The sequence below is a fragment of the Gekko japonicus genome, unplaced genomic scaffold, assembly GCF_001447785.1.
Source record: "Gekko japonicus isolate JY-2015 unplaced genomic scaffold, Gekko_japonicus_V1.1 scaffold241, whole genome shotgun sequence".
NCBI lineage: Eukaryota > Metazoa > Chordata > Lepidosauria > Squamata > Gekkonidae > Gekko > Gekko japonicus.
In genome coordinates, this window is record NW_015160216.1 from 586,545 (window position 1) to 599,989 (window position 13,445).

Genomic DNA, 13,445 nt, shown 5'->3' on the forward strand with positions numbered 1-13,445 from the left:
TTTTCTCTTTCAAAAGCTGGCTACCAAGCTAAACTAAGCTTCCAGTTTTAACACAAGCTATTTTCACGTGGCTTTGCAAAACTGTATATTCTCTTTTATAAATGAGCACACGTATCTATCATATTCAGAAGCTATATGTGATTAATTGCTCATTTTGCTTTTGATCAAATCTAATATCCCATATTTAATGATAAAAAGTTTAATACACCAATATGAGCCATTTTAAAGGAGTAATGAAAATTATTTTTATTTTAGTGGCTACAGCCACTAAAAATACTCTACTCTACTCTACTCTATTCTACTCTAACTAGCATTGGTTATTTTATAGAATAAAAACCTTATTTTATAATCTGTTTGAATATAAAAGTAAATCTATAATTGATGTAAAACACCTCTCTTTATGCCTTTATGTGATGGCAATTATTAACTATGTTTTTCAGCTGGAACTTCCACACTAATTTTTCCTACTACTTGTTCATTCTTCGGTTCCTTCTTTTCTCCCATTTTCTTATGAGACCTGCTCTTGTGACTACGCAGTTTCTCTCTCTCCCGCCTCTGTTTCATCCCTTCAGGTTCCTGAAATAAAAATTAAGATGAAAATTAAAATTGAATGCCAGCACCATCCATAATAACAAGTGCTCTAACTTACCCCAGCAAAATAACAACAACAGCAACAACAATGCAGTTTACTTTACTTCAGTCTTATTGAGATTGAATCAAATTAATCAGTCAACCTAAATTTGGTGTTTCCTATAACCTTGTTTTCCAGTATGTCTAAGAGGGTTGGTCACTTCATGAAAGGCCTGAGGAAAAGGAAGCGCTGATATTTCAGCAAAACTTCCATCCATATCAAATCACATTGATATGGAGGGGCTGTGTTTTGTTTGCAGTAGCTCCCTGTTTCAATCCTGGGTGTCTATCACTAAAGGATCTCAGGAAAAAATGTTGGGAAGGACCTTGCCTGAGATGTTAAAAACCTGCTGTCCATCAGTACTAGGCTAGATGAGCCAATAGTATGACTGTATAGCACCTTCTTCTTGAGAAGAAGGCAGTATGTTGGAACTGAAGACCTCAGCAAACACAAAAGTGACATTTATTAGCTATATATTAGCTTGATGCCTACCTCTCTGCATATCACACCTAATCCAATCACACCTGCTATTGTCATTTGCCTGATAATGTCATTTGGCATCTACAATCACTCCACTTTCCAATATAAAGGACAGATGGACTCACATTCTAGCTGTATCTGAAAAAGTGAGCAATGACTCACAAAAGCCCATACCCTACCACAAATTTTGTTAGTCTTTAAGTTGCTGCTGGACTCTTACTCTTTTCTACTTGTACAGATTGACTAATACAGCTACCCATCTTGATCTTTTTAGTGCCTTGAGAAGTGGATGATTGGTCTCCAGATTGTGACAATTTGTGGCATTTTAAAGTACACAAAACCTGTTCTGGAAAGAAAAAAAAAACACTGAGGGGAGGTTTTTGGGTGGGCTTTTTGGTTACAAAATTCATATCCCACTATTCTGCCCAATCAGGGCCAACAAGACAGATAACAATTAAAAACAAAGCATTATAAAAAAAACCTAAAATCAATTAAAACCCGAACTACTATACTTATGCAAAAACACATACACAAAAACAAAACATAGGGTGGGAAGATCACTGAGGGAATGCCAGATGAAACAAAAAAATCATTACTCGCTGGCAGAAGACTATACATCTCTAGCAGCTAGTGACTTCTATGAGAACTTCTTCAAACTCAAGTTCAGTTTGCTGGAGGCTTGCCATAGATTTGATAGGGAGTTCTATTGGGAAGGGCCTGCAAAGACTTGAGCAATATTATTTAACGGGTTGCAACCGCAGCCCACTGACTGACAAATCTGCTTTGTTTGGACTCTTGGGTTTTTGTGGATTTTTTGAGTCCAGGAGCTCCTTAAAGATCCACAAAATTTTCCAAGCTACCTCGACCTGGATAGCCCAGGCAAGCCCAATCTCATCAGATCTCGGAAGCTAAGCAGGGTCAACTCCGGCAAGTACTTGGATCTCCTCGGAATACCAGCAGTTGGGAGACGAGAGCAGGCCTTATTCAACCACCTCTCCGAATATCCTCCAGGCCCTCAGCAGTGGTCAGTCACCAGAGGTCACCATGACTTCCAGGTGCATGCACACACACATGCACATATGAAAAATACAAAAAGTGCAATCGTTTTTCCCAAGGTAGAAGCTTTTGTTTGTCAAGACTCACATTGTCAGATATAAATAGGCATGAAAGTCCATCAGGTCAGAAGGAGGAAGTGGTGTAACAAAGAAGGTCTAGTTGGAGTCAGGATGCAAAGGTACAATGCTGGCCATAGCTACAGTGGGGCTATTGGGGACTCTGCCCCCTTCCTTAAAGGGCCAGCCCCACAAGATTTTTTGAGAAGAATGGGGGGCTGCATGCACAGACCCCCCACTTCTTCTCAAAAGCATTTAAAGGATCCTTTTAAATGCTTTTGAGAAGAAGCAGGGGATGGCATACACCCCTCTCCCTCCCTCCTGCAAGATTTAAAGGGCTCTCCAGCTCTCTGCCAATCAGCTGAAGGGCCCTTTAAATCTTGCAGGAGGGGAGGGAGGAGGTGGCTGCTGGTGGTTGGGCTTTGGGGAAGATTGGAGCTGACATAAAAATAATATCAGCCCCACCATAGAAATTTTTGCTCCGCAAGCCACAAAATCCTGGCTACAGGCCAGGAACAATGCAAAATGTGATCAATTTAATTAGAACTGGGAGATACGCATAGAGGTGGGAAATACATAACTCTATCTATGTGTCTCTCTTAGCTCTAAACAAGCTGATTACCTGATTACATTTTGTACTGTACCTCTCCATCCTCACTCCAACTGGCCCTTCTTTGTAATACTGCTCTCATCTTCTGACCTGAATATAAGGGCTAATGAATCTTGATTTGTATCAGACAAAGTCAGCTTGAGTCACAAAACCTTAAACCCTGGGATATTTTGCGAGTCTTTAAGGTGCTACTGGAATCACATTTTGCTCTACTAGTAGACTAACAGCTACCAACCTGAAACTTGGATTTTGGGGGTATTTGATTTGAGGGACAATATCTTTCATATTCATTAAGTATACAGTAAGATAGAAGTAAGATGAAACAACTGTCATTAGATATTTATAGAAAAGGGCCTTTTTAAGCAACTGAAATGCGTTATCAAATAACAGAGAAAATAACCTAAAGTGGTTAAGGAGCCATTGCAATGAAGTTGCTATGGCTTATTTAGATGAACTAATTATTTTGTCTTGCTATCCATAAGGGAGTTTGACTAAGCATTTTTCAGACTCAGTCCAACTTCTTCACTTCAAGCCAGCATTATTCAAGAGAAGTTAATTAAAGCCAGAACTATTAAATTTAATCAGATTAGTGTATACAGTTCAATCCGATTAGTGTGGGGGATGTGACTTTCTTTTAAAGCTTTCGGCCACTTAAAATAGCTGTCACCTACCAAAGAAACTGAGCGCTTGTTTTTGAAATGCAGCTGCCTCTCAAAAGATTCTGAAAACTCCAGGATGGAATTTGAGCGACTGTTTGGTCCACTTGTTCCCTGGGGAGAATTGCCATTTGAGGACTTCTTGCATGCCTTTGCATGACAGTGCCATTTTGTATCTTCTGAATCTTGGTCTTCTCGCATTTCTTTGCAATCCCTCAGATGGCTTGGTGATGGGATCCTGGTAGAAGCCTGAAATCTTGTCATGTGGATGGAAGAAAGTTTAGCCTGCAAAAAAAATGTATTCAATAAACATAAAAAGAACATTCATCTGTCATGAAATCTGTCACAAAATCAAGATTCTTCATAAGTTTCCTTGTAACCTATCCCACCTATGACACAGTCACATGCAAGCATACATAAAACTACATTATTACAATGCCTCAACAACATCTAGATCTCTGGTTGATACTACAACATCTAGATCTCTGGCTAGTGTTACTTGAGTATGGAAATATGCCCCCAAATATATTACACTTAACCCTCTTAGCAGAAAGTTGGGCTTTTAGTTACTTAAAGAGGTTAGAAAAAATGGTTAGTGTTGAAGGTGCCATAAGACCCTTGCTTATTCTTAATGCATCTATAACTCCATTTGTTACATGAAAGGAATATTTTATTGCTAAAATGAAGAGGTCACAGACAAGGGATTATCAATATTTGAATGCTTATTTCAAAGCAGTTCAGCAGTTTCCTTTTAAAATTTGCTTTCATTTTTTTTCAGTGTGGCTGCCTTGTAGTTAAATTCTCACATTAAAAGGACCAAGGAATGTTGTAGTGGAGTGAGGGAAGTGTGTGAAGAGAGGGAATGAAAGAGGCTGAGGAAAGCCATGGGAACAGTAAATGGAGTAGAACAGGCAAAGATTAATCACATTGAAAGTCAGGATAAAAGAGTCAAGAAAAGTATAGTTATTGGCCTGACTTGGATAGCCTAGGAAAGCCCGTTCTCAGAAGCTAAACAGAGTTGACTCTGGCAAGTATTTGGATGGGAGACCTCCTTGAAATACCAGAGGTGGGAGGCAGGGGCAGGCTTTATTCAGCCACCTCTCTGAATATCCTCCAGGCCCTCAGTAGGGGTCAGTCACCAGAGGTTGCCATGACTTCCAGCTGTACACACAGTCAGGCACCAGAGGTCACCATGACTTCCAAGTGTGTGCATATGCATGCACACACACATTAAAAAATACAAAAAGTACCGAAAAGTATAGTTTTCAGCACAGAACAGCAATATAGTAAGTGATTGTTCCGAAACGTTGAACATGGTTGTGGCTTTGCATCACATTTCCATTTCCTCTTGTTTCTACAGGTCACCATGACTTCCAAGTGTGTGCATACGCATGCACGCACACATTAAAAAATACAAAGAGTACCGAAAAGAAAGTATAGTTTTCGGCACAGAACAGCAATATAGTAAATGATTGTTCCGAAACGTTGAACGTGGTTGTGGCATTGCATCACATTTCCATTTCCTCTTGTTTCTACACTGTGCTCCTTCTCCATTCATGCATAATGTACAGTCTGTTGATCCCTATATAGTTATTTAAGTAACTAATGTGTCTTGAAATGTATAGCTCCTTTAAAGTATTTTACACAATGGTTTGATCTATCAGCAAAGAAAGTAGGGCTAAGGCCACTAGAATGGCATATCCTGGATGATAGCTCTTCTTGCATTCTTGGATTCATTATATTCAGACAATCTGCTTTGAACAGTCAGGTCTTCATAGTTAAACCACTTCTTCCCAACTATAATGTCAATGGTAAAGCCATCAGTGAAGCAAAATATTTTAAAATGAAAATCTAAAAATAAGTCTGGCAATAAAAGGTCATACCTAAAAGAGCAAGACTTCCATGTTTGTAAAATCAATAGCCTGTCAGAAGCACATAAAATGCTTATAATCATAGTAGCCGTTTTTGCAGGTGCATTACACTGCTGACACATGTTCATCTTGTGATAGACTACAATCCGAAGATCCTGGAGGTTTTTCGTCATCTTCTGGGCATGGAACAGTGGTCACTGGGGGTGTGGAGGAGGAGGTGTTTGTGAATTTCCTGCATTGTGCAGGGGGTTGGACTAGATGACCCTGGAGGTCCCTTCCAACTCTATGATTCTGATTCTTTTCATGTGGACTGCCAAGCCAGGTATCTCCCATCCTGTACCAAGGATTATTTTTGCCTAAGTGCAGAACTTTGCATTTGTCTGTTGAATTTTGTTTCATTAGTTTCAGTCCAGATTTCCAACCTACTAAAGTCATTTTAAATTTTATTTCTGTCTTCTAAGGTGTTTAGTTTTATCTGCAAATGTGATAGTGTTTAGAATTCCAGCCTATTTCTGCTAAGTTTTTTTGTTTTGTTATGGTTTTTTAGAAACTCTTTAATTACATAGGTTTAAGCATGTTGTAGCTGATAGCTCACTGATTATGCTTGCAACCATTCTTGAGACCTCAAACATGTATTTTAGAAAACTGGAAATTGCAAACATTGCTGTAGCTGATATCTACTCAGCCATACATTACATTGTTCATATAAATGTATAGGTTTGGTAACCTCCAGGTGGGGCCTGGAGATCTTCCAGAATTACAACTGATCTCCAGGCTACAGAGATCAGTTTCTCTGGAGAAAATGGCTGCCTTGGAGGGTGGACTCTATGGTCTTATACCCAGGTCTCTTCCCTTCCTAAACCTTGCCCTTCCCAGGTTCCACCCCCAAATCTCCAGGAATTTTCCAACCTGGAGTTGAAAACCCTATAAAATGGAAGATTTCTGTGACTGAGACTTGTGAAGGTGTAGTCCTTCCAAGGTACTCCCTCCCTGTGTGATATGAATCAGTTAACTACTTCTTCAGCACAAACTACAGACTGCATTTACATCTGAACAGGCAAATTTTGAGTTGCATTTTGCCCTCCAAACCAGAATTGTAAACCAAGGAAATTCTTGGTTAGAGGGAAGCACACACCAGTTTGCTGTTTTGGATATAGGGCAAACAAAGCAGAAGTAAATAACTGAATTTGGGTATGTGAAAGGAAAGAGGAGTAACTTTAGTAGGTAGTAATGAAAATTTGAAATTATAATTGTATTTTAAAGATGACTCTGTACTTATTCAACCACACATCTTATAGCCTACAGACGTTTTAATCAGAAGAAGGGCTGCAATTTGAGGGCTGCAATTCTATGTTTACCTGTAAGTTCCATTGAACTCAGTAGGACTTATTTCTCAGTAAACATGTAGAGAGCTCTGTCTTGTATATCTACAAGGCCTGATTGTGTGACAATTTCTGAATATGTCATTGGCCTTTTCCTCCTCCTTGTTCTGCTTCCCCCTGGTAAAAAGTAATGTGTGACCCTGCTCAATACTGAATTTGTCTGGAAGCTCTTGGAATACCCATCTGTCTTGGACTGAAAGGTGGTAGTAGTGGGTAGAGTGGTGAGGTTCAAGCTGGTCCCACAATGGAATAGATTCAAAACTCTTAGTAATTTATATCTCACTACTCTAAAACACTTACATGAATTAATTCTTATGGAAGTGGCTAGGCAAATTAGACAGTTCTAGAGTTCCTGGACAAAAGTGTTAACAAGTTGCTTCAGTCACTGTCCATTTTTCAAATCAATGCAATTAACCAGTTGTTTAATGCTTACCTTAATGATTTTCAGTCTATTAATAGATAAAAATGTACTAACTGTTCACCACAGCTAGACCAGAGTTTATGAGAGGTTTTTTTCCATAAATATATATATAAATAAACCTCTTGCTGTTTCTGGATTTACATATACAAATAAAACACAAATCAAGCACATGCTGATATCTCGTAATGAAAATAACAATTCAGGGTCCTATGGAGTAATTTAGTAATAAGCAATTTTAATTTTGTTTGCGCTCCAAGATATCTTCACTGAGACTTTATTAGCTCTGGTTCTGGAAAATACCTATTCATTATTGATCCTGAAAGATACTGCATACTCATACCTTGCTATGTACTTAATTTTTTTAAATCAGCAATTGTGTGGTGCCTGTCATCATGTGACACAATCTTTATTTTAAAAAAATCTCTCCATTTTCTTCACATTCCGTTACTTACAGACTTACCGGAAGAGAGGCTCTCCTTTCCATCAAGGATCTTGTCTGCCATTGCCTGTAAGATCTACTTGCTTTGTCATTTTCATCTGGCACATTGTGTCCCCAGAAACTGCTCATCCATTTTGCAAAGGAGACATCATCATCCTCTTCATAGTCCATGTACAGGCGGGATATATATATATGAAACAGCACTGCTTAACCAAATTGCAATACAATGATCTGTTTAAGGTGATAAAGTAGTACTCTAGTTTCAAAACTGCCCTTTCTAATAGGAACACAGTACCATTTAACGACAAAATATATTAGTTCAGTGCTGCTTTTAGTCCTGTTTGTATATGTACAAGCCAAACCCTGTTAATCTACTTTAAAATGAGTACTTGTTCCTAACCTTTCCATTACAGAAATTCACAATGTCACACACCCTGCACGGTGGCCAGAGAAATGTGCTGCCTGGTTCATATTCCTTGTTGTTGAGTGCATCAACTGTCAATAACAATAGAGAGTTGCCCACAACACGCCTGGAAGGCTCAGGCGACCATTTGGATCTGGCTTGCTATTTAGGGAAGCAAAATTGATATATTGACCATAGCCAAGACCGAGTACAGCATAGATGTTAATTGACTTCAGGCAATAAATAACTTTTGTCCCTCTTTTCCCTTCTAATATTTGAATTATACTCTTGTACACAAAAAGATTCCCCTGAGAAAATTCTGATGTTACTGTTAGCCAGCAATGCAGTTGCCCAAGTAGTCTCATTCTAGCCCTGTGGGAAACAACTAAGTTCCAGTTCCAATTTACCATTGTACTTTTCATTTTGTAACAATTGGTATGTTCCAATGCACATCAGCTAACCTTTGTAAATGACAATGACATGAACACATCCACAAATTCAAGAACAAGTCTGAATCATTCACATATGATCCGTGAATCTGTGTACACATGACTCTACATGAGGCCTCAAGAGCAATTTGATTTATAGAGTGACATTTTAAAGCCAAACTCAGGGCACCCAGTGAAGTTGATGGGTAATAGGTACATGAAAGATAATAGGAAATTGTGGAATTTGCTGCCAGTGGATGTAGTGATGGTTGCAAGCACAGATGGCTTTAAAAGAGTGTCAGATTTGATGATAGGTCTATCAATGGCTGCTAGCCATCATGACTAAAGGGAACCTCAGAGGCAGTAAACCTCTAAAACCTAGTGCTAGCAGGCAACATCATGGGAAAGCTTCGTCTCTATGCCCTGTTTGCTGGCTCTCCTGGGCAACTGGTTGGCCACTGTGTCAAACTGGATGCTGGACTAGATGGACCACTGGTATTATCCTCCAGTGCTCTTCTTATGTTTTTATATTCTACCATTCCCAACCCCAGTATGTTTTCAGGTTCAGAATATTTTGGAGTATCATTTGATAATTCAAATGGCCACAAGACTTGCTGGCAAAATCATGGGGTTGATTTATATTGAAAAACATAAATAATATCATTTGAGTTCTATCAAAAGACAATCAGACACAGATAGAAACATACTATTTGCCTTGCTTTGTTCTGTGGTGAAGAGATCATAAACGTTTATGTGTGACTGTTCCCCCCTGCCCCTGATACATGTAACACTAGAATTTGGAGGTCCCAATGAAATGGTTTGAAGGATGTTACAGATGTATAATTAAATTTTGGAGATCATTGTAACAAGATATGATATTGGAGCAATCCCTTCCAATCGTTATCCTTATCACAGCCCTGATCCCACATGGTTTTTGTCTATGTAAATCCTATCATCTCCAGCCTTTTTGGTTTTCAAAGGAGAACCCTCTTTTTCACCAGTGGAAATGCTGGTTTGATCCAACCCATGATGATGCCACTTGTCTGGCATGCCACTGATTATGACAAGCTGAAGGCAGCCATACTTGACTGATATGAAGTCACCCCTGAGACCCAGTGGCAGAAGCTTTGGACTATGGTGTATCAGCTTGCAGGGTGGCTGTAGGTGTTAGTTGCAGCCCTCAAGGATGCCACCACGTGCTGGCTCCAGTCCACAATTGGTGATGGGGGTTCATTGTGGACTGGGTCACCCTGGAGCAGTTGCTGCAGATCCTGCCTCCTTGGGTCTGGCACTGGGTAGCCTGCTGGAAGCCGCTTGGGCTGAAGGAGGCCAGGGATCTGTGGGAGAACTTCCTAGCTGCCAAAGACTGAGATCAACCCTGAGAGGGGCCAAAGTCCAGCAGCAGTCCCACATAGACCCAGGGACCAGGGGGGGTGTACCCTGGCCAATTTATGCCCCAAATAAGGCAAAGGAAAAATTCTATGAATTTTTTTCCCCAAATACTTCTGGACTTTCAAGAGGGAGAAATTCTAATTTTCGGTGACATGAACAGAGTAGGACAAGAATATGCACACCATTCCTTCCGGACAGCATACTAATGCTCCTGGATTATGTCCTTTCCAAAAATCTCAGAGCAGAGTAGGTCTACTAGATCAATCAACGTCTATTTTTCTGAGTCAGATATTCTTTCTATTGTCTGGTTTGTTTTTAGTTGTGAATACTGTCAAAAATTCCAAGGGAGATGAGTGGGAAGAAGATACAGGAATTAAACACAGACAGACAGAGAGATAACTTTTCTTCTTATCCTTAGGAGGACTTCACAGATGAGTATGCAATGGCCAATTTCTCGCTTCCACCATTAAGACCATCAGGGAAGCTTTCATCAACAGTCAGTGTGCATCTCCCACCTGTGAAAATATCGGCCAGACAAGCACCAGCACCATCATCAACTATGGCAACTGCTCCCTCCCATCCAATTAAAAATCCAGCCAAACATGCATCATATTCTTTCCCAGGCCCAAATCCTGTTTATCTCCCTCCACTGGACCTTTCAGTCAAGAAACTAGGAGGGAAAAGCAACCCTCTCCCTCCGCTGAGCACTGCAGTCAGACAAGCAGAAGCAACCCAGGAAGCATTTTATTTACAGGTGAGTAGTTCGGAGACTTCTTTTGCCTTGCAAACTAGAGTCACCAGCTGGATGGTTTCCATAGATGTCAGCATCAGAGAAAAAAAGTCTAGATTGATTCCTGTTGCAGGAGAGCAATGGGCAAATTTGAAAGAAAAGCTGCTTAAATGGAGTCAGACCATTGGTTTATCAAGGTGTGTATTGTTTATATTGTGACTAGCAGCAGCTTTCTAAGGTTTTAGGTAGACATCTTTCCCATCAATTACATGAACCTTTATACTAGAAATGTGAGGGATTTAATGTGTTGACCTTTTGCATACAAGGAAGATGCTCTGCCACTGAGCCAGTGTTCCTCTGTGGCCATTATGGTGGCTACAGTCCATTGTACGATTAAATACTTGGCCACTCTGATTATAGACACATTAAGACTAGGCCTAGATAATTTGTGATTGCCAGGTTGCATCTTGGAGATTGCTGCTAAATCTTTAAGTTCTCCAGTCAAAGAGACTCACCAGCTATGGAGTCTTCCCAGTTTTCTTCTATTTTCCTTCCCTGTCTGTTAGCTATGCAGCACATCCAGAATCTAACTCATTACAGCGGGTTGGGGAGAGGCAGGACTATGTTGGAAGTCAAAGACAGTACACTGTCTCTTTGCCTCAGCATTCAGAGGGGGCTACCATAGATAGAGAGGTCAGGACACACAGAGCATCCTTTCCTTCTACTATCTGATACTATCCCTTTGAAGTAGAATGCTATTCTTAGGGAAGAACTTCCTTCATTTCTGTTCTGACACCTTCGCTCACACACATTGCTATCTCCATCATGGCATTATGGATGCAGGACATGTTTTCTGTATTTGCATCCATCCTAGTCAGTTAGATTAGGCTACTATCCTGTCTCTACTCTTTCCTGTCTAGAATGGAGTTCTATAAATACTCATATTAGTTTGAAATTATTAAAGAGGATCTGTGTAACTTTGTTCTTATCAGCACACACACCCCCAGCCTAGAGAAGCTTTGCTGCATGGTCAGCTTTGTGCACGCTGCAAACTTATTAATGGTTCCTGGCCACACCAAACCAGAGAATCTAACAGAGAGGTCCAAAGGACCACCTGACTCCCTTGCATCACTCTACCTACCAAGCAGAACACAACCCTGCCAGCCATTGGCTTAAGAAAAAGTTCTGTAACTACTGTCTGCCTGGGGGGGACGGGGGACGGAGTTGGCCTGGCAGGCCACAAGTTGCATAGACAGGACAGAACTCCAAGTCTCCTTACAGTGGAATGGTCTGTGCCTCAGTGCTTGTGCATTTGCTTGGCAGCATCTTCAGTCAAGAGGACCAGGCAGCAGGTGATGTGAAAGACGTCAGCCTGAGACCCTGGAGAGCCGCTGCCAGCCTGAGTAGACAGTACCGACTCGGATGGACTAATGGTCTGGTTCAGTATAAGACGGCTTCATGTGTTCCGTTGCAATTAAATAGCAGGTTGTGCCAGCATGGAGAAATACACTGCTGTTCTGAGTAGACAGTACCGACTCGGATGGACCAATGGTCTGGTTCAGTATGAGGGCTTCATGTGTTCCATTGCAATTAAATAGCAGGTTAATCGTGCCAGCATGGAGAAATACACTGCTGTTTCCAGAATGAGATTTGCTTGCTCCGTTATTTTGTTAAAAACTACATTTATGACTAATGATAAGAGATGCCTTATTATTTGTTCATCTCTCCACGATTCTCGCCATCCCGCTCCCTGTACGATACAAGGGGTGACTCTGCTCACTTCATGTTCGGCCAGCGGGCGGCTCGACAGCTCGCTCGCTCGCTCGCTCTCCCCTGGCTCTGTGCGTGTCTGCGCCGACGGCCTTCGGCCAGCCGGTGGCGCTGCAGCCAGGGCTTGCTCTCGGAAGGTCTGCGGAGGGCGGAAGCTTCCCGAGCCCCCTTTCTCCCGTTATGCCCCTGGCTTCCGTTGACCCCTCGCTCTCCCGGGTTCGCGCTGGTGTTGGAGCAGGTGGCGCTGGAAGCCGAGGCGGCGGCGGGGGGGATCATGGCGGCCTCGAAGCCCGTGGAGGCCGCTGCGGGCGGAGGCTCCGGCGGCGGCGGGACAGGCTCGGGGCTGCCGCGCTGGCAGGTGGCCCTGGCGGTGGGGGCGCCGCTGCTGATCGGGGCCGGAGCTCTTTACCTGTGGGGGCGGCGGCGGCGGGCGACGCGGGGCGGCGGCAAAGGTGCGAGCGAGAGGAAGACGCCCGAGGGGAGGGCCAGCCCCGCGCCCGCCGCCGACGGCTCCGGGGGCGGCCAGCCCGATGGCCCCGGCGGAGACGAGATGGTGAGGGAGCGCAGAGCCGTGTGCCAGGGCTGCCTTGAGCGCGAGAGGCGCCTGGAAGGACGGGGCGTGTGCGTGTGTGTGTGTTGCTGGGGTGAGGGGGGGGATCTCTGCTGAGGGAGGGCTTCGGGGCGGGCGGGCATTTGCGGGGCGGCCGGCGAGGGCGGCCGGGGGAGCCGTTAGGCATGGCCTGTTAAGGCGACCGCGGGCAGCACATTATCTAGTTTTTTTCCGTTCTAGAAACAATACGCAGCGGGATGGGGTTTGCCAGTCTCCAGGTGGGGCCTGGAGCATTCCTAGAATTATAACAGGTCTCTAGAGATCAGCTGACCTAGAAGAGATGGCAGTTTTCGAGGGCGGCCTGTACACAGCATCACGGCCCACCGAATGCTTTCCCCAGACACAGCTCTAAAATCTCCTGGAATTTTCCTAGTCAGAGTTAGCAACTGTAAAAAGGGCTAGGACAGGACCCCCCCCTCCCCCAAGAAAAAAACCTCTTTAGGGGGGTCTTCTGTTAGATGCAGGCAAGCTGTCTGTAGCTCAGAGGAGACACTCTGGTTAATCTAACAG

At 42.7% G+C, this 13,445-nt stretch overlaps 2 protein-coding genes across 2 annotated transcripts in view; one reads left to right on the forward strand and one right to left on the reverse strand.

Annotated features, from left to right (window-relative positions):
* Window positions 1-423: 423 nt before the first annotated feature.
* LNP1 (leukemia NUP98 fusion partner 1) lies at window positions 424-7,773 on the reverse strand. Its single transcript, XM_015410594.1, has 3 exons — window positions 7,624-7,773; window positions 3,505-3,774; window positions 424-576 (listed from the first exon to the last, which is right to left on the reverse strand). The coding sequence occupies exons 1-3, from the start codon at window positions 7,771-7,773 to the stop codon at window positions 424-426; spliced, it is 573 nt and encodes a 190-aa protein (XP_015266080.1).
* Window positions 7,774-12,492: 4,719 nt separating this feature from the next.
* TOMM70A (translocase of outer mitochondrial membrane 70 homolog A (S. cerevisiae)) overlaps window positions 12,493-13,445 on the forward strand; it is a 32,537-nt gene continuing 31,584 nt past the window's right edge. The window contains exon 1 of the mRNA XM_015410654.1: window positions 12,493-12,878. Within this exon, the coding sequence (XP_015266140.1) occupies window positions 12,600-12,878 (279 nt within the window). The 5' untranslated portion in view covers window positions 12,493-12,599. The remainder of the gene's footprint in view (window positions 12,879-13,445) is intronic.